The 22,471-nt window shown below is 39.5% G+C and overlaps 1 protein-coding gene across 2 annotated transcripts in view; it reads left to right on the forward strand.

The window, feature by feature from the left end:
- The window catches only part of LOC127989645 (astrotactin-2-like), a 463,909-nt gene that overhangs the window by 168,098 nt on the left and 273,340 nt on the right, over window positions 1-22,471 (forward strand). The window contains exon 4 of one of the 2 annotated variants that reach the window (XM_052591440.1): window positions 10,371-10,520. The exons of the other annotated variant lie outside the window; for it this stretch is intronic. Coding sequence (XP_052447400.1) covers window positions 10,371-10,520 — 150 coding nt within the window. The remainder of the gene's footprint in view (window positions 1-10,370; window positions 10,521-22,471) is intronic. 2 annotated transcript variants of the gene reach the window in all.

Raw genomic sequence — 22,471 nt, forward strand, 5'->3', positions numbered from 1 at the left:
TGGTAAGTGGAGTACCAATGGTCCTTTCAACAGCCCGAACCGTCCTCTGTAGTCTTCTGCTTTTGTAGCTGAGCCAAACCAGACAGTTATTGAAGTACACAGGTTCTGTGACTGCTGATTAGAACTATGTGAGCAGCACCTGTGGCAGGTTGAACTTCCCAAGCTGGCAAAGGAAGTACAATCTCTGTTGGGTCTATTTAACAATGGAGTCTATGTGATTGTCCCACTTCAGGTCCTGAGAGATGGTGGTGAACAGGAACCTGAATGATTCCACTGCAGCCACAGTGCTGTTCATGATGGTGAGTGCAGGGGGTTTCTCCTGAAGTCCACTATCATCTCCACTGTCTTGAGTGTCTTCAGCTCCAGGTTGTTAAGACTGCACCAGACAGCTAGCTGCTCAACCTCACTTCTATATGCAGACTCATCATCATCCTGAATGAGGCTAATGTCTGTAGTGACATGAGCAAACTTCAGAAGCTTGATAGAGAGGTCAGTGGAGGTGCAGTCTTGGTTTAGAGGGAGAAAAGCAGTGGGAAGAGAACACATCCCTGAGGGGTACCAGTGCTGATGCTGAGGCTGTTTAACATCAATTTTCCCAGTCATACTAGCTGTTGTCTATCTGTCAGAAATCTGATGATCCACTGACAGAGCTCGGGAAAGAAAGATGGGTTAGTTTGGTGTGGAGAAGTGCTAGGATGATTATATTGAAAGCCAAAAAAAATCTGTTTTCTTTTTATTTAAAAAAAAAGAAGAAAAAAGAGAAAAAAACGATACATACACTGCATTAGGCTAACAAAAACTAGTCACAGCACTTACATATTCTTGCCCCTTTGTAAGTCTGATTGCTTCTATTGTCCTCATTTGTAAGTCCCTCTGGATAAAAGTGTCTGCTAAATGACTAAATGTAAATATAATGCAATGCATTTCTAATGCTGGGATCTTTAGGAAGGATAAGGTGCAGTTTCTTTAAATCTGTTGACTGTCTTACTCGACATCTTTATCCAACAGCAGATTATGATAGATGGACAGATCTGAGTTGTTCACAAACATTTAATTTTGACCTTATATGCTAATGAGCTCTGCTCATCCCACCCCCTCTCTTTGCAAATAATCATAAAAAATACATAAATAATAATAATGTGTGAGACTTACTTTTTGGGAAGGTGCAGCTGGTTTACAAGTAATCATTCTTATTTTATACAGAGTTAGTTTTGAGTTCAAAAACTTGCAGTATGTTTTTTATAGTTTTTTTTTTTTTTTTTTTTTGAATAACCTATCATATGTGTGGAAATATCAATAACATTTTGATTATCCTTTAATGATTCCTTTAAAAGAACACAACAAAAGCAGTTTTTCTGCTGTCTGTCAAAAATGTTCTTGTTGCTTAAACATTCCATTCCGTGCTGATCTGGCTCAGCTAGCAGATATGATCTAATTTTCCACTATGGGGCGGATAATGGAGCTTATAATGCAAATGTGTTAGTTGTTGCCTTAGTAACACGAGTGTTTACAGACAGCATGAGATGAAAATAGTGAATAGTGACTGCAAGGTTATGAAGATAACACTTTATATTGATAGTTCACTTTAGACATTCTACTAGCTATGAGTAACCTTGCAACTGCATGTCAACTAACTCTCATTAGAGTATTAGTATACTGTTAGGTTAGGGTTTGAGTTCGAATAAGTTGACATGCAGTTGCAGAGTTACTTATAGACATGTATTTCTTTGTTGTTATTATTTTGAGTTTGTCATTTGCAATGGTTTATGGAATTGTACTTCTTTATTTCTCAAATTTTCTATTACTTTTTGGTTTCAACTCAGAGTTTGTAATGTTGTGATTTTCCTTTTCTGGTTGGTTTGGTTCATGGCTTATAACACTTTAATGAAGACGTTTCAAAAATCCCTGTGGGAAAAATGTATAGGAAAAATAATTCCAGGACCAACTGTCTTGCATCATCAGGGGCTGCAAATATTTTGTCATTTTCAACACCAGTGTTGCTTTTATTCAGTACACATTCCCAAAACTAAAGTTGTATGTTCCACTGATCTGTGTTTAGTGTGATCAATAAGAATTGAGCTGGCTGAACAAATTGTCCAATCTTGGCTGTTGTGAATGATTTTGCAAGTGAACATTTAAAACAATGGTCACCTAAACCCACAAATCCCATTTAAACACAAATAATAGGATGGTCCTTGAAAGGCAACAGATTGCATTTATAAGCACGCAAATCAATAAACTGTCACAGCACAGGCAAGACAGACATACAGCAAGCCATCAGAGAAGAATGAGTGGCATCTGAGTAGTACACAGTAACACACAGCCTCACACTCAAGGATTTCATCTTCGACTCCCAACAGAACAAACACGGGCCGTGGACATGAAATATGCATGGAGCAGTTAACCTCCCATGTTGTGGCAGGTACTTCTCACTGACGGCAGGTCGGGTCTTAAGTGGATCCTGGCCAGCCTCGATTTGTTTGGTTAGCCGCGGCTGGATTAGCCATGAGCACTGTCAAAGACCCAGCGGAATAATGAGCATTGCCACGTCTTTACGAACCTTTGCTCTCGCAGCTCTGTGTAAGGGCGCAGCACTGACCATCCACTTTTTCAATGCCTTGTTTATGGAAGTATTTTTCCAATTCATTTTCTGAATGAGGATTTTAAACAGTTAAAGTGTGTATTTTTAAGCCATGATTTAAACCAAGTATCTCACTCCAATTGCAAAATTACAGACTTCTTTTTATTTATGAAAACAAAGTACACTGTAGAAAACTGGTGTACAATTTACAATATATCACTATTTCATTCTATATTCATTTACATTTCAGTTTAATCCTACATACCACATATATTGCTTATTTTAGAAATATTTCAGTACAGTCATACAACAGTTCTGATGCACATTTGATGCCTTTTTCAGTGGTTCTATGGAATGGGCATTGGCAAAAGCATTCTTAACAGTTCTACAGAAGCATCACTTCTTATAATATCAAAACTGAGGATTGGTCTCTTTCCAAAGGTTTTTGTTTAAAATCTATTTCTCTGTGGATGAAATTAATGTGGTTTACTTCTGGAGCATGACTGTGGTGATTTATTGAAGCACATTTGTGATTCACAGCTTAATCCTCCCAAGAGCATGGATGAAATCTTCCAAAAAGCCTTTGGAAATTGAACTTCTGATGTGGAAATGGCCATTGCCAAACTGGACTTTGGTTTTCTGCTTTATCTTGGTCAGTAAAATGGAGATGTACAAGCCTCTTTTGCTAAATACATAAGAAATAATTCTAAATTAATTTAGGGAAATTAGCATTTTTACAATATTGTTAGGCCTCGGTGAGAGATTAGTCAAATGAGAGTTCAGCAGTATCGACATTGACAGAGCACATTCAAAGTGAATTAAGTCGTTTGGTTTTCATTTGTCTTTGTTGTGGGTCCACTCTGGAGAAATATAATTTGACTCAAAGTCTACCGCTGTGGTGCACAGATAAAAGAACACGTGGTTCACAACATAACTGCTGTTAGATGCTTTTCTAAACGCTGTTCGAGGCTGTTAAGAGTTGCATTGATTTCAATTTGGCATCACTTCATTAGCAGGCATGCTGACCATCATTTAGACACATTCCTCCATCAGGATCCTTGATGCCATGGCAACCCTCCAACTTCTACATATAACTCACCCCACACCATTTCTGCTTTGAACTTCAAAGATACTCTACAGCTATACAACTGGTGAACAATATATAAAAAAAAAAGTTATATATATATATATATATATATATATATATATATATATATATATATGTGTGTGTGTGTGTGTGTGCGTGTGTGTGTGTGTGTGTGTGTGTGTGTGTGTGTTTGTGTGTGTGTGTGTGTGTGTGTGTGTGTATGTATAAAAATGTGTGGCACTCGCTGTGGTCTTCTGCTGCTGTAGTTTATCTGCTTCAGGGTTCAGAAGGTTGTTCGTTCAGAGATGTTCGTCTGCAAACATCAGTTGTAATGGTTGATTATTCGAGTTACTGTTGCCATTCTATCAGCTTGAACCAGTCTGACCTCTGGCATCAAGACAAAGCAAGGCAAGTTTATTTATATAGCACATTTCATACACAGTGGTGATTCAAAGTGCTTTACATAAAATACATGCAAAATAAAATAATAATATTGAGAAAATATATAATCACAACAATAAAACAAGGAATTTAAAAAAATTAATTTCAAATTTCATTTATTTGAAATTTGATTTAAAAGGTTTAAAATGAATTTAAAATAGTTAAGAATACAATACAATTACACATAAAATATAGTGCAATCAGTCTGGAAATTGCATAGTGCTCATTCTATAAATGGACAACGAAACAGATGATTTAGCACATCTAATCTCTTTTGGAAGCTTGTTCCAAATGCGGGCAGCATAATAGCTAAAAGCAGACCCCTTGTTTTGTGTGAACCCTTGGTATTTCTAACTGACTCAATCCTAATGATCTGAGTGGTCTGTTAGGTTTGTATCCGGCGAGCATATCTGCAATGTGTTTCGGTCCTAGGCCATTGAGTGATAAAAAAAAAAGACTTTTAATGACTGTTTGAACAAGGGCTTTTATACCAAATAACTTTTTGTTGTCCAACATGCCCAATTTGCTAAACTATCCTGATCCTGTGGCGAATTATGTATGGAGAAATCCTTCACCTGCATTCATAGTTGTGTGGATTCCTATTGTAATGAATAGATGCTGAACAACAATAGATATGACCTAAAGGGTTAGTTCACCCAATAATCAAAATTATGTCATTAATAACTCACCCTCATGTTGTTCCAAACCCATAAGACCTTTTAGATTTAGTCCGAGAGCTCTCAGTCCCTCCATTGAAACTGTGTGTATAGTATACTGTCCATGTCCAGAAAGGTAAGAAAAACATCATCAAAGTAGTCCATGTGACATCAGAGGGTCAGGTAGAATTTATTAAAGCACTGACTGTACTGCTGTGAAGAGAGAACTGAAGATGAACACCGAGCCGAGCCAGATAATGACTCGTTCTCAAGTCAAGAACCGTTTCTGTCAGATGTGTCCGGTTCGAGAACCGAGGAGCTGATGATCCTGCGTATTTGTGATTCAGCCTGAAACAGAATTAGGGCTGAACGATATATCGTATCTATATCTAGATATGAACTTTCAAGATATTAATAATCGAAAAAAGCAATAATATAGACTATATAGACTTCCCCTCTCTGCGCTCGCCCTGCATACAACTCTGGCAGTCACAACAAACATCAGTTTTACGAGCGTCCTTGACTGCACCGCTAAAGCCAGCACACACACACTAGGGATGTGGGAACTATATTGTGAGAGGGGGGGTGGCGTTTCCATGGTGACGCGTCATTGCTTGTCACGTGACACACTGCAGCAGAAACAGCGCTGAATGAATGATGATCTGCTTTTATATCATTTTTCCTTTTTTATTCAGAATATTCACAAATGTGTTAGTTATGGCATGAAATATCTGATATTCCGATTGTCAAATACATGCAAGTGTTAGAAAGAAATTAGAAAGAAAGAAATGAGTGAGGTAGATAATGTGGCCGGTGGCAGTGCAGAATCTGACTTGGTGCCAAAACATAAATCATCTTCCATAATTTTGAAGTATTTTGTGTAACCCTCCTCCTCAATTTCACTTTTTAGGGATTTATCAAATGCACATGCACTTAAACACTATAACCCTTATTTGCCAAATAAATAAATAAATAAAAATAAAAGAATCACACCAATCGAACACAATTAAATATCAGACCACAAAGATTGAATGTTCAACTCAAAATGTATTTATATAAATTTCAGAAACATGTGAATTTCCCTTTCAACAGGTCCTTATTATTAAATAAAATAACTGAACATTACCCCGGGGTTTTTTTTTTTTCTACTTATAAGGCTCAGTTTTGTGGTACCACAACGATGGCGCGCTTGTTGGAGCTCGGGTGAAATATTTCCAAAGGATATAGTCTTTACTCACAGTTCCTTGGTAAAACAGGAAGATTATTGTGCCCGTCTGTCCAAACCGTTCTGTCCCGTGGTAAGATACGCAATGAAGCTGTCCTGAACCTCCGTCTCGTCCGTGTGCAAACACAAGACACCTCCGGAATCAGCGCGAATCATGAGCACATCTCTTACAGCAGCATGTATGGCCGCATCCGACGCACATGGCTATGCAGTAACAGTTCGCACATGGCTTCAGTAGAGTCTCTGTGGCCGATTTGACCAGCTCCAAAACAAAGCTCACTCTCCCGTTTTAACAGGGTAACACAATGACAATAAATAAATAAATAAATCCCCTGGCTCTTAACTTTGATTAACAGTAATCAATCGTGCAGAACTTGCAATTAGCTCATAGCTCTCCCAATTTTTTTTTTTTTCCCCTCTTTCTGTCTCTCCCGGTTTCTTTTGTCCCGCCCCCTCAAAAATCCGGTAGTTTGCCAAACTGCTCTCTGGATGGCACTGATTGGATAATAAACAAAACTGACACCTAGCCACCCAATGCAAAATAAAATAACAGAGGGTTCAAAGGTTAATCACAACAGAGGATATTTCAACCCCTTACAATTGTATAACTCAATAACAAATATGAATTAATATCAAATACTTGTAACAAACAAACAAAAATAAATATTACACACCAAGAACAATTGAACTGGCCCAGTTCTGTTAACAGAACACAATAAACAATATGTAAATTTTGCAGGGTGCTACATTTGGATTCAGAAAAGACGATGTAAACCAGAGTGACGTGGTGTGCAGGTCGTGCTTAGCAAAAGAACACATAGTCATATCGTATCGATACTGAGATATCTGGCATGAAAATTGAGATATGTTATTTTTACCATATCGTTCAGAACTAATCAGAATGACACACAGAGCGTCTGAACAGAACTGATTCTTTTGGTGATTGATTCTGAACTGGTTCTGTGCTAGTGTTATGAGCATAGGTAAACCGAAGGCTTGAATCAAGGGCAATCATCACAAATAAAGTCATTAAGTTGAGCGCAAAAGAACCGGTGAACTGTTTTCTTCAACTGGTTTATTGAATCAAACTGTCCGAAAGAACTACTGGTGATCCGAAAACCGATGCAACCGGTTCTTGACTCGAGAACGAGTCAATCTTTTGGCTCAGCTCGGTGTTCATCTTCAGTTCTCTCTTCACAGCAGTTCAGACAGTGTACTTTTTGAGTAAATGAATTACTCCGGGATGTTGGTTTGTTTGAACTCAGAGGGAGTGTCTGCCACATTAAAAAAGTTAATGGAGACGTGAACTGTTTTAAACGATTCAGTTCGATATAGTGAACTGGTTCAAGAAGATCCGGTTACATCACAGATATCACAGCAGAGTTTTGAACTCTCTCTCACAACAGACATTGAAGAGAAGACAATGCTAAATAAAGTCGTAGTTTTTGCTATATTTGGACCAAAATGTATTTTCGATGCTTCAAAACATTCTAACTGACCCTCTGATGTCACATGGACTACTTTGATGATGTTTTTCTTACCTTTCTGGACATGGACAGTATACCGTACACACAGCTTCAATGGAGGGACTGAGAGCTCTCGGACTAAATCTAAAATATCTTAAACTGTGTTCTGAAGATAAACGGAGGTCTTACGGGTTATTAATAACATAATTTTGATTATTGGGGGAACTATCCCTTTAATATTTATGGTTGCAGCACTAACCTTTGTCCTTCACTCTTCAGAGTCATGTCATAGCAGAACCATTTAGTTTCTCCAAAGAATCTTTCAGTGAGCAGTTTAAAGAATAATTTTATCCAATTGTGAATAATATTTTATTAATCTGTAGAAACTAATTTAATTTTTTTATTTTTTATTTTTTTTTATGGAACCAGTGTTGTCAATAAATAACCCTGTTTTTTCAGAGTGTCGGCTGGCTGGTTCTACACTCTTACAAAATAAAAGCCGCAAGCTTTTATTTTTCTTCTGTATGTGCACAGCGATAAAATGCTTTCACTGCAGGTTTATCCACACTGATCTTGTGTCTAGTGAACAGTATCTACACATAAGTTCGACACTTAGATTTAGCAAGCAGCTGCTAATTAGACAGAATGGCACACACCAGTGAAAATCAGCAAAATAAATTACCAGTTGCTCACTACAGGGACCACGGCCTCATCCATCTGCAAACTTCTCCATCAGGGGGCCTTCAACATAAAGCCTCACAGTACGGCGAGGAAATCGCCCCTGTCCAGAGCCATTATGCCTCCGTGGAGAGAGCGGCCCTCTACATATCTCAAGTTAATTGAAGTTGTGATGCAGTACCGGCCGTAGGGAGTAGCGATGCGTCTTTGTAATGGAGGTGGGAGATAAATTGTTTGCGACTTTTTGAGGCATCTCATCCCACTCCATCTCTCTGTTTCACCTCCTCCCACTCCTGGAGCAGACAAAGGGGAAGTTTATTTTTATATATTATGCCTCGGCTGCAGTGCAAATGGGCCAGAACATGTTGAGATGGGTCAGCGGCGTCCCCTGAGGCACTCTGATTTGCTGCCAGTTGGAAATACAATACAAACATTGCAGCATTATGGACATCGCGCCAAATGTTTGTTTTTGCTTTGGCCCCCCGTTTGGAAGTACTGTTGATTTCCAAATGGGGGGCCAAAGACATTTACTAAAATCATGCAGTGACCCCGTGCAGAATTATTTATTTATTCATTCACTTTTTGGCAAGCCAATTTGATCTTTTTGGCAAGCCAATAAAACACTTTAAAATGTACTCGCCACCACCCTTCACGTGGTTTTAGTTGAATTGTAAAACATTTGTATAACTTTATAGTGTGACTCTATGAAATAATGCAAAATATAGGGTCATAGTCAAGATTCTTTGAATGCCCCCACACATTACTAACAGATTTACAAAATCAAACATTTAGACTTTAATGAAGAATGAAGTTCACCAAAGAGCACTTAAATTATTGAAATTATAAAAAAAATTAAAACCCTGTACTTACAGATAAAGTATAAAATATCACTTAAGTTTTTCAACACATTTTAAATCAATGTTTTAAACATCTTTGTCATGTTTTAACGAAGTACACTTATTCCGATGTGTTGATTTACATACCAAAGCACATATAAAGTGCATGATTAGAATTTTAACAGTAGTTAACTACATTTAGTGTATTTTAATTATACTAAATTGCAACTTCACAATTATATATGTGTAAGTACAAACATGACATATGCAGTAGAATGACATCATAAGTGTATTTTAGTTTACCATAAATGATTGCCAGTACATTCAGTTTGACCATATTTCAAAGGCAATCAAATTATGAAACAGAATATAAATATGTACATCTGAAAATTTCAGATAATATAAATTAAAACTACTGAACATCTCAAATTAAATTGCAATGTACATGCAATTTAGTGTCCAAGGTGCAAATAAGTATATCCTTTCAAAGTATTTAAAAAAAAGTTTTTTCTCCTTTCAAGGGGATGCCGCCAGTAAAATGGTTTATCAGTCTAGTGTGGCAGACCTTGACTGGCCTGCACATGAAGCGTAGTGAAAACCTTGCGGGATTAATGGGTAATAGGACTGTGGCACAGGCTGCTCTAACAGATATCAAGGCAGGATCTCACTTATTCTGTTGTGTTCAAATGGGAGTAAATTCCTGCAACCATGTTCCCACAATCTTTCCAGAAGTGTGAAACCAGTTGAAGCACCATATCAGCCATGGTTTTGAAATCAAATGTTCAAAAAGCATGGTCAAACACTATTAGCCAGGTAGTGTATTTCACCGCTATTAAATGTATTTGGGTCTTCTGGGCTTTTTTCAAGGACTGTTTCTGCAGAGCATTGACTCTGCAGGAGGAACCCATCTCGAGAGTATTATGACTTTTACTCTCATGGTGATAACAAAAGGTCTTTTACTTGTGCAAACTGCTGAAGAGGAAACTCTCTTCCCTCATGCCCTGCACTTTTTTCCACATTCTTTATCTTTCTTTCCAAAGTGTGCACATCAAAGCCCGCCTGTTCATGATAAGAGCAACGAGATGATGTGGAGCGATAAGACAGGACAGGAAAGGAGAATGTGTTAAAGACACGATAAATGAAGTTCTAGAGATGCATAACTCATATGCTCTCATTTCTCTTTTAAGGACAAAGCGTTTACTGAGTAAATCATCTCACAGCCTTTACGCTCATCTATCTTTTCTTTTTTTTTTCTTTTTTTAAACAGGAATAGATAAGCATGACTTCAGCATTTTCACTCATGTAGTAAATCATCGCTGCCCTCCAATGCCTTTCAGCAGCGGTGTGTGTCTTCCAGTGTCTCATGGGTTCGTGTGTATGTGTGTGTGTGTTTATTTTAGTGCTGGACCCTGATCAGGAGAGCGTAGAGGCCCTGATGCAGAGGTTTAAAGAGAGTTTCCGGACCAACACCACGATGGAGATCACACACTTCCAGAACGTAACACACAGCTCCTCTACTGGCCGCAAGAGAGGACAAACTCACAACAGAGGTTTGCAATCCACTGACACACTCAAACATCATCTCTTGTTGGGATTGCTCAAATAAACTTGCCTTACATAATAGAAGTTAATCAATCAATCAATCAATCAATCATAATTATGTATTTAAAGTCAATAGCCATTGGCTTATTAAAATAAAATAAAATAAAATCCAGAGAGACCAACTCTTTTGCTTTCCTCATTGCGTGTGCTGTGAATGTGAACGAGGAAATAGAGAAAGAAATATAGGTGAAAAGTCAGACGAGAGGAGTCCTCTATCATGCTGTGACTGGCTCATTACCCTTCCAGATGCTCACAACACTCTGCAAATCAGTCTGAATGCGTCGAACTAGTGGGATTGGACAAACTGATTACAAAGTCAACCACACGTTCAAACCAAAATTAACTTGACCTGCGAGTGAGCTGGTTCTCAGGAAGCATTAAACCTGCTTCCCTCTGCCTGCAACCATCATGACGCTTGTGATGACAGAGAATCTGGTCACTTATGGTCAGAAAATGATATAACAAAAGATGTTTACTTGACTTTGTGTGTGTATATATATATATATATATATATATATATATATATATATATAGAGAGAGAGAGAGAGAGAGAGAGAGAGAGAGAGAGAGAAAACCAGTATAAATAGTATTGGTTGCTTAATGATAGTATATGTAGTTGGCATTCCATTAACACTGTGTAAAAAACATTTAAATGTTTTATGGATTTGAATAGAACTAAAATATAGATCCCAAGCACAGAGGCGACTTTGCCTCATCCTTACATAAATTCAGCACATGCCCATGACACCCAATCAGGTGAGAGCTTAAGGGCCGTTTCATAGTCAACGCATCTGTACGCATACGCGTCCCCGAGGCTACACATCGTTACGCTACGGCCGCCATTATGCGTCGGTGCGTAGCCAAATGTGTCGTCCTAGTTTTTGATACGCGACGCGCCGATTCACACAATACTATGCGTTGTCGGTGGGGGCGACATTGCAAGTATTGTACATTAATTCAATATATTGTGTTTACAGAAGAAGAAGGTTTGAATACAATGGCGGGCGAAGAGGAAAAATTATGCGAACTTATACGTATTCATCTACATTTATACGATAGTTCATCAGCAACAGAATACACTCCTCTTCAGTTGTCATTGTGATCTGAATATCACGCGACCTGACTCTACCAATATCACCCGACTCTACTACCCCCTGTTGCGTGAGCAGTGTATTGCATACACGCATCACCCGTGACGCTTGCGTTCACTGTTTAGACTATGAAAGGGAGCGCGTCGCTCGCGTTGCTTGCTCGCGTTTCTCCCGTTGACTATGAAACGGCCCTAAAAACATCCACCCTGAAATGAAACCCGAGTGAATGCGTTGTCTGCCGGGTCGGAGCACTAAAATAGAGAAGTGTGAAAAGAATCCATTTTAGCCTCGATTTTTTAACGCCTCACCCCTCTGGCGCACTTTCTCAGGCTCCTTGAAATAAAATCTTTCCAGGACCCTTAATTACTGCCCACAAAAAAATTGCCTTCAGCACAAAACTCTTTTCTGCATCCATTGAGGATAACAAACAGGCTAATGGGACAAACTCTGGCGCAGAGCTGGAACTCAATTAAAGCGAGAGGAAGTGAGAGTTCACCGGGCCGCTACGAGCAGATTATGCCTTTCCAAAAATAAAAAGGAACCAAATGAATCAAATATTACATGAGAGGGGGGTCAGTATGATACGCTAATACCACTGTGCCTGACGCTGCATTCTGTGTCGAGAGTTTCTCATTTTCTCTCATGGCTTGTGATTTTGCTTTCCACACAGTTCCCGCTGCACATTTGCATAGATTTACATGCGGGGTTGGTCTGGTAAGTAGATTAAGACTCAGAAAGGTTGAGGGAGGGGAGCTGCTTATGCCAGTTTTATGGTCAGAGATGCCAGGCTGACACACATCCGGCTGCTGTAGAAGTTCTTGGGGCTTGTGCAAGCATTTTAGTGAAATATTTCAATGTTCTCATCCTCGTTTTGTTCTAAAAGGCCTTTCTTTCTCATACAATGAAAGCCTATTTTGACTAAGCTTTGATAAAACATTGATAAAGGAGCATCATGCAGTAAAATTACAATCAAAAAAGTCCATATGCATATATTTTATTCTAAAGTCATAAGAATTTTAGTGTTTGTATGCTAAAAAAATATTTGCGCTTTAATACCTTCAAACATTCTTGGTTACCAGAACCATTTTGTATATTTGAACCCAAATCTGTTGTAAGACATATTTCAGTAAGTTTGTAAAACTTGTAAAAAATAAATACACTTAAAAAAAAAAAAAATATATATATATATATATATATATATATATATATATATATATATATATATATATATATATATATATATATATATATATATATATTTTTTTTTTTTTTTTTTTTTTTTTTTCTTAAGTTGGTCTTCAGTAGATCTTTATATGTCATGTCATAATTCGGTTGTCTCTGAAATATGGTTAAAATTACTGTTGAATGTACTGACAAACAGTTATGAAAAACTAAAATATACTTGTATGTATTTAAATATATTTGGAATTTACATTTTACATTACATTTACATACATTTTTGTACTTATAATATATTTACTTTAAATACAGTATAATACTGAATAACACACTACAGTTAAAATTGTTATTTTAACTGGTACTTTACATTTAACTGGTACTTTAGTACGTTAGTCAACATGTCAAAAATGTTGTTCTTCTGAGCAAGACAAAATATTATTTAAAATTTACTATAAGTATTACTTTTTAAAATTGTACTTAAGTGTGTTAAGAAACAGTCATGACTCTTTAAGTACACTTGGCCATTCGTTTCATTAGTATATTATGTGAAAGTATAGTGTTAAAAAAATTCTAAATGTGCACATCCAGTACAATTAAGCACACTTCTTTTTCACAAGGGTGTTCCCTTATGAAATTCCTCAGATTTGCTGACATTATTCTTGAAATTTTACAAGTTCTGTTGTAAAAGTTCAGTTTTCTCATCCTAATAAGCTTCATCAAGCTCAGCATGAGGTTTCTATTTGTGTGCCCTCAGAGTCAATTAATTCCCATCGTGGATCTTTTACGCCACTCAATCAGAATAATTTTCCAAAACAAGACAAGAAGGCGAGAGGATTCTCGGCTGGTGTCAGTATGGTAAGCATGTTGGCAGGCACGGATATGAAGTGTCTCTCTGACAGTGATTAGCTATGCTAACGTGACCTGTGCTGCTGCAGGGGAGAACACCATCTGTGTCCAAAGCCAAGAGGTCTGACACCAGCACTCACACTCCTGACACTAATTATTCACACCCTCTGCCACAGGCTGAAGAAAGGAGTCAGGACAGTTGCTGATTGAGATTCAGGTCTTATCTGAGTCTCCTTAATATTTTATGGAATTTTAGATTGATCGATTTTTAAGGAGACTTTTTTACAGAATGTGATGGCAGGGTCAACAGCAATGTAGTCTAAACAATCCCTGTTCACACAGATCCATGAAAAGGACTAAAAAAAAAACTGTATTATGCATGTCAGACCAGTAGCTGGTAATGTCACTTTGTAAAGAAACTCTCTGAAACACATAATGAACATGACATCACCATTTTCACAAATGTTGTTTTTGCACCTTGGAACCTGTTTTCAAATGTTTGCATTTTCAGGCCCCCAAAATGTAATGGTCATGTAAATGAACAGACAAAATGCATAAAAGGTTTTCCTATTTTAGTTGAAACTGGTGTTGTTCAGTGATGTCATTGTATATTGTTCTCAATTGACCCTGTGACTAAGTTTCTGGAAGAGGGTGGGGTGACACACCGGTGTGCAATTATTAATAAATGGCCACTGCTTATTCTCAGTGTAGAGTGTGCATGCAGGCCAAACAGAAGTTGACTGTCTGTGTGTTAAGTTTTTATCCTCCGTTATAAGAACCGGCATTCCCAGCTCTTTTGGGGATGGCTACACCAACAGGTGTCTTGTAAACACCCCGTTATGCTCAGTTCATACTAAACGATTTTAGCCCCAACAAATTGGTGCTCGCAGTCTGAATTATTAAAGATGCGATCTGAGAGAATCTGTGATGCCCATGAAATATATGTCATGCTAAATATCTGGACCTGTCTGTGATTCAAAATCCTGCTGTGTGAAATGAGTTCTGACTGAAAAATACATCTGTGATGACCTAAAGCCAATGTGAGAGCAAGACACAGGCCAGCGGGAAGTTTGGGGAGGAGTTATTTCCTTATCACTTCTCGCATGCATTTAGTATTGTAATGTCCGTGTATTTGATAGACATTGTATGTTATTCACTTCATCTGTGATAAAGTATGCAGCGAGAGCATCACTACCAGCAGCAGAAAGTGTCTGACTTGATGTCTCCACTTTCAATTCCGCCTCCGACTGCAAGCGGTTACTCTCGCCAATCAGTCTGCGCAGTGCTGCGTGGAGTCGAACACACCTGTTGGCTCTCCATAACTACCTGAGATAGATGTGTTTGGCTGTGCCTCGGGTTTAAAATACTTTTAAAGACATTTGCTGCACAATGGTTAATAGTGTGCAAGAATTTGTCTTCCCTTACAGAAAAAGGATTATACTTTGAATTAAGTATATCAATCAAATCAATGTAATGTACTAGTGTTATATTTCTAAGTGTGCTATTTCAATAATTCTTGGAACAGAATTACCCCACTTTTAAGTTTAAAGGTGTATTTCCTTTTCTTTTCTTTTTAGTTTGAGTAGTAAAGTTTTTGAAGTTAAATAGTATGTATATATATAGATAGATATTATTTTTTGTTTTGTTTTTTGTAGTTCAAGTAAAACAAGTTAAAAAATGTACAGTTAGTTTACTTGCTTTATACTTTTAATTGATGAAAATACACTTTGAAGAGTACTCACTGTAAACTTTTATTTTTTCTTTCTTTTCTTAAAACTTGTTTTTAAGTCAACCTAACATTTTACTTAGAGTTGATGTTAACTCCTGTGTACGCAACCATATACAGTATAGGCAGTTGCCTATACAGCACAGCTGCTCACTAGGGTTTGGAAAATATCTTATATCTTCATATTATTTAGATGGAAAGCTGCTGCAATTCAATGCCACTGTAAAAGGACAAGTGAAATACATCACACAGACATTCTTTTTCTCCTGCTGCCAGTAAATTGATTCAGTGAAAAATAGGCCCACAATCAAATATGTATTGAACAGATCCATTTTGTTGACAAAGCACTTGGTTTATGAATACATTTAATAAGTGTCTTGCGCTGTGTGTGAACCCAGCATGAATGCAGTGATATTTCATCTTAAAGGCTGCTCCTTTATAGGCATGGCTTGTGGTTCTGTTTCCTTTTTTTAGCAGAAACTAGATCTTCCTGCCTTGTTGTGTTTATGCTAATGCTTCTGCAAACTGCAGTTAATTTGTGTACATTTTCTAGATTAACAAAATGTGTAAGAATCATAAACTTGCGTGTTTTTGTAATAAACGAAAAGAAGGAAAAACGCCTCTGGTTAATTGACTGTAACCCTTTTCCCTGAATAAATGCAGGAACTAGATGTTACGTTTAATTAACACTGATGAGAAGATTCTCTGTGTGATCCACTGTGAGTCATGGAACATGCCAAGAGTGATTGAATTCTCGTAGTCAATGATGATATTTCAAATTACCAAAACAAACACGCCCCTACCACAAAAGGGACTCACCCCTATTTTGATAACTCCGCCCCACACATACGTATGCAACCCAGGCAACAATTATGGCAGAATCTGCTTTATAAAACATATTATCTTGCTTTTTGGACACACTTTGGGAACTGACACTTGAAACAGGCACTGGAGGAGGTTTAGATGCTCCAGGGTTATAGGGTGTGGAAATGTATGTGTCTTTATTAGTGTTTGAAATAACGCCGTTTAAAAGAATGGCATTAGGTAACAACGTAATTTTTTCATTGTTAACATTACTGGACGTTAAATGTGGTGTGTTACTATTTAATAAGCATTGATTTAATAAACTATGTAATCCGAACGCACCACTGGCTCACACAGGGAGTAAGGAGGTGGGTTAATAACGAGATAAGAGATTATGATTGGTTAAGGCAGAGTAATTTGTTTCATGGTAGCCAATCAGAGCCAGTGTTTATATGCCAGTGGCGCCAAACAACACACATGCACGAACACAACAGCAAAACAGAGATTCGCAGCAGCAGCAGAAATGGCGAGTCAGGCAAGCGATGAAAATTTGCCATTTTCAAGGTGAAGATATAAGCACTACTTCAAATTCATTGCGGTCCAAGGCAAGAACGTGCATGTAATGTGTACATGTAATGTGATACACACACATCTACAAAGCTAGTGGCAAAAAACACTTTTCTTACAAAGATGATACTTGAAGTGTATGAAAATATGTCATATTGTATGTTCTTCAAAGTAGCCACCTTTTGCTTTGATTACTGCTTTGCACACTCTTGGCTTTCTCTTGATGAGCTTCAAGAGGTAGTCACCTGAAATGGTCTTCAACAGTCTTGAAGGAGTTCCCCGAGAGATGCTTAGCACTTGTTGGCCCTTTAGCCTTCTGTCTACGGTCCAGCTCACCCCTAAACCATCTCGACTGGGTTCAGGTCCGGTGACTGTGGAGACCAGGTCATCTGGTGCAGCACCCCATCACTCTCCTTCTTGGTCTTCAGTGTGACTCTACAATTTTCATAGTCATGAAAATAAAAAAAAAACTCTTTGAATGAGAAGGTGTGTCCAAACTCTTGGTATGTACTGTAGATGCACCTTCAAGTTATACCTTTGTTTGAAGACACGTCTAGACATGCCCACAGTGAGGCAATGAGGTGCAGCATCTCATTCCCAGTTTTTCATTCCCAGTTTTTCAGTAAATAGGGTTACAGTCAGGTAACCCAGGTAACCTGAGACATTTCCATGAAAAGCTACAATTCAGTAATGCTGATAAGAACAAAAATGCCCCATGCTGCACTGGGAAGTGTCTGAACCCCTCAAGGTTGTGTTTGAAAGTTTGTGTCTGAAGAGGTCTCAGACATGACATTGGGATGCCTATTCAAGGACATGTGAACATGAAGTAGTATGGCCAGTGAACTATAGATTCTGATGAACGTGTGTGGGGAGGACCAGCCTGCCACACCAAACACTTGCTGCAAGGGGACACCTGTTGCTGGAGCCTTAGAGGATGGTAACCCCCGGTTGTATGGGCCCTAACTCTAAGAGGTGAAGCTTGACCTTGAGCCTTGTCGGCTAGGACAGTATTAACCCTATGGGACATTGTTTGCCTAGTGGTAGCTGCACCCTGGATGCGGCCCTCAAAGCATATGAAAAGCTGCTCCAACTTATGCCACTGGCTGATGCAGTCTACATAAATCTGAAGAGCACAGACTGGACACGGAGAGTAAAGTATTTGATGCTCCATTGTTGCGAATGGTGGAGGGCAGAAGACTCCAAGAATGACTGGATACATGGTTGAGAATGGAACTTTAGGAAGATAATTAAAGTGAGGGTACAAATAGCTTTGACAAGCTCAGGGGCTAAGTCTAAGCAGGATGGCAAGACTGACAGAGCCAGCCAGCACTTCTTAGTTGGTCCCCTTCAGGGTCCAGACATAAAGGTTACAGAGCCTGAGATAGAAGATCTCTCCTATTCGGAATCCCCCCTAGGGAGACGCCGAGAAAGGATAGGTCTGAGCACCGCATTCTGGTCAGTCAACGAAGTGCTCTCAGTAAGAGAAAAGATCCTTGTTGACAGACCAATTTGTGTGACTACTTCGGTGTGGAGTTTGCACTGCCGTTGCGTCAAAGCTTGTCTGGACAGCAAGTCTGCTCCAACATTATATGCCCCATAATGTAAGTCACCCTGAGGGACAGAATGGTTTCTTACCTTGGGTCCCACTCTAGGCGTGTGCTGTAACTCTTCTCTGCATTTGGGGATTGGCCCTTGGATGAAATCCCCTGGCTCTGAGACATAACAGAAATGGATGTGCAGGAGGCCCAAAGTCATCAGTGTGGATGCTGCCGCCATGAGACGTAGAACATTTTGAAAGTAATGAACAGTAACTTTTTGGCCTAGCTTGTTACTTTAGAAAGGAATATTTAAAAGATTAAAAAATAAAAATTAGTAAGATTCAATAAATTATTAATAATTTATTCTTATTATTTGAATTATATGTAAACATGTAATCAATAAAAATGTAACTGTGGTCTGACATTGACATTTTTTTGTTGTAGCTTTAGTTTCAATCAATTATTTAAGTTGTTAAATGCCCTGCTTTCATGATATAATATCACTGTAGCATGAACTTTTTCTATTTTCCATGTATATATATATATATATATATATATATATATATATATATATATATATATATATAATTGGACTGCCATTATAAAATTGTAAGATTTTGACAAACATTATTATATTATTATTATTATTATTATTATTATTATTACTATTATTATTATTAGTTTTTTTTTTTGTTGTTGTTGACAAAATCCAAAAAATTTTATAATGGCAGTCCAAGCCATTTTACATTAATAATGTTTATCCTAAATGCATTTATTGGTGATGTTTTAGTGTCTCTATAACTGTAGACTAAGTATTGATAATAAAAAAATTAAGAAACAAAGCATAAGTATTACAATTTGTTCTATGTATTGTTTTTGGAATGGGAACGAGTGACATTTCAAATATTGAAGGTTTTAGAGGAGAGGTGGACTGTTATTTTTCTAAGCAATCAGACTTACAATTATTATTCAAATGCAGGCTGGCTGTTTGAGTGAGCACACAGTCAATTACTGTTGAGTGTCAGTCATATATTTTTCAGCGCATTTTCTTGGGTGCATTTGATGTTTCATTCATTTGTAGAAAATAAGAAAAGAACAACCCTGTCCATTAATATGCCTGTTCCCCTAAACGAGCCATTAATCAAAGTTTGAAGATGCACATAAACCAGATGAGTAGAGTAGCAGTCGTTGGAGGCTGGCCCAGCCGTAAACATCACACCTGCTCTATGGCACCCATCACAAATAGCTCAACAGTGGGCACCTATGATTCTAGAGCATAAAATTTGTCACACGTATTTGTAGTCCACTTATGAATTTACTGACATCGCCTGGGGTGGTTGCTTTTATTGCAAGTTGTTGTCTCAATCTATTCTGAAGATTGCACTCTCTTTCTGCAGTATCAAGGAGAGAAATTTAGCAGTGGCAATATATTTCCAGCAATTAGCAGAATCCAGTGGGTATAGAGAGCCACCGTAAAGAAGTAGAAGAAATTGGCTTCTGTCAAATCATATTTGGTTTATACTGCTCAGAGAGAAATTGCTAGGCTTATTATATTTGTGTATACAACCAAAAAACTTTATATGACCTTAATAAAAACCTGCAGATGCTTCTCTTTAAAAAAAAAAAAAAAAAAAAATCTGGAGGGTTCTTCAGCCTTTCTTATGCTAGCCATCACCAAAAATGTAATGTTTGAAAGAATAAATTGTCCATAGTGGATCTTCTCATGGTAACATTTGGTATGCTTTCATGAAAGGGTGACATTATCTAGATATGTTGAATTTTTTATTGTCTTCTTTTAAATCTCTGGAACATGAATGGGCACTATAGTAGTAGTGGTTTTGTCATTTTCTGTATTCTGTATAACTCACTGATTCCCAACCCTGTTGCTGGAGGCACACAATTTGGATATATCCCTTATTTGACCTATCCATATCAGGTTTAATATAATAATCAAAATAATCGGGTGAATTTTATTGTAAAAAGTTTAAAAATGTTTACTGTTGGTATGCCTCCAGGGAACAAAGTTGGGAAATGTTGCTCTAAAGCGGTGGTCACTTTTCACTCCATTGACTTCAATTCATATGCATGTGAATACAACAGACAGGAAACGCAAGTGAATGTGAAAACATTTTTCATTTTGTCGCGTTCCGACGTTTACGTTTGGTGAACTCTTACCTGCGAATTCACATCATGTGAAGACGTGGGACCAGTAGAAGATCCATACGTCACTGTGTGACCTCTCTATAAGTGCTCTCTATACGCGCTATTTTATATAATACATCTTTAAAATATTATAAAAATATAATAAAAAAGAAGCTGAATGGTTCACGGTGCAAATGGAAACAGGAACAGATGGTACATATGAATGTGGAAATATTTTATATTTCTTTATTGCTCAGTGTATTGTGGCGGGGTGAGGAACTACACGACAACCGATGGACAGAAAAAGTCCCCGAAGGGTGGATTTATTAAATAGAATAGTGCTCTTGGTGAAGGCGGTGCTCTCCTGTGGCGCTTCAAGTCCCTCGTGCTCGCTGTGTCCTGAGTGGTGGATCCCGTGCTGTGCTCTCCTTAGTGGGGCTGACGGTCACACGCTGCTCTCTGTAACAGAGGAGGAAAGGGTTAGCGTCCTTGTTGGGAGACATTCCTCACCACTCTGTCTTCCTCCACTGCTTAAGAAGGCTCCTCTTGATGAGCTGCAGGTGCGGCCGCTCAGCCCGTGATGAGCTCGTGCCGGTGATTCTCGTGTGTTGCCAGGGCGACGCTGACGAGCGCTCGGGACGCATGTCACACTCCCCCCCCCTAAGCGTCGACCTGCGCCTGCGGTACAATGGGGAGATATGGGGAGGGTGGGGAGTGGAGCCTGACAGACCTGCGAAAGCTGCCCCTATCCTGGAGAGACCGTCCGCGTTGGCGTTGGCCGTCCCCGCCCGATGTTGTATGGTGAAGTGGAAGTCCTGGAGCGCAAGGAACCAGCGGGTTACCCTGGGGTTGGTGTCCTTTGCGCGGGCCATCCACTGCAGTGGCGCATGGTCTGTCAGCAGGGTGAACCGGCGTCCGAGGAGGTAGTACCGGAGCTCCAGGACTGCCCACTTGACGGCCAGCGCTTCCTTCTCCACGGCGGCATACCGTTGTTCGGTCGGGGTCAGCTTCCGGCTAATAAAGATCACCGGGTGTTCCTCGCCGTCCTGGACCTGGGAGAGGACGGCTCCCAACCCGGTGTCCGAGGCGTCGGTTTGCACCAGGAAGGGGCAGTTGAAGTCGGGAGCTCGCAGGACTGGCTCCGTGGTGAGGGCTGACTTCACCTGCTGGAACGCCTCTTCCGCTTCTAGACTCCAGGCTATCTTCTCCGGTTGCCCCTTCCTGGTCAGATCTGTCAGGGGAGAGGCTAAGGAGGAGAAGTTAGGGATAAAACACTGGTAGTATCCTGCCAACACCAAAAAGGCTCGTACCTGGGTCTTGGTAGAGGGCCGCGGTGCCGAGAGGATAGCTGTCACCTTCTTTTCCTGGGGGCGGATGAGGCCACGTCCCACGCAGAAGCCCAGGTACTTGGCTTCGGAGAGAGCCAGGTGACATTTCCGGGGGTTGGCGGTGAGCCCCGCCCGGCGGAGGTCCAGCAGCACCCTCCGGAGCCGCTCTAAATGTTCCCCCCAGGTCTCTGAATGGATGACCACGTCGTCGATGTAGGCCGCGGCGTAGGCCATATGGGGCCTCAGCAGGACATCCATGAGCCTCTGCAATGTGGCGGGGGCCCCGTGCAGGCCGAAGGGAAGGACCCGGTACTGCCAGTGGCCACTGGGGGTCGAGAAGGCTGTCTTCGGCTTGGCATCCTTAGACAGGGGGACTTGCCAATACCCCTTGGTGAGGTCGAGAGTTGATATGAACCGGGCCCTTCCTAGTCGATCCAGGAGCTCATCGACGCGGGGCATGGGATAGCCATCGAATTCAGAGACCTCATTTAGGCGGCGGAAGTCGTTACAGAACCTTAGGGTGCCGTCGGGCTTCGGGACCATGACGATGGGGCTGGACCATGGACTCCGCGAGGGCTCAATTACCCCTAGCTTCAACATCTCCTGTACCTCTGTCTCGATTGCGTGTCGCCGAGCCTCCGGGACACGATAGGGCCGCTGCCGGACGATGACTCCTGG

This window comes from Carassius gibelio, chromosome A5 (assembly GCF_023724105.1).
Source record: "Carassius gibelio isolate Cgi1373 ecotype wild population from Czech Republic chromosome A5, carGib1.2-hapl.c, whole genome shotgun sequence".
Taxonomy (NCBI): domain Eukaryota; kingdom Metazoa; phylum Chordata; class Actinopteri; order Cypriniformes; family Cyprinidae; genus Carassius; species Carassius gibelio.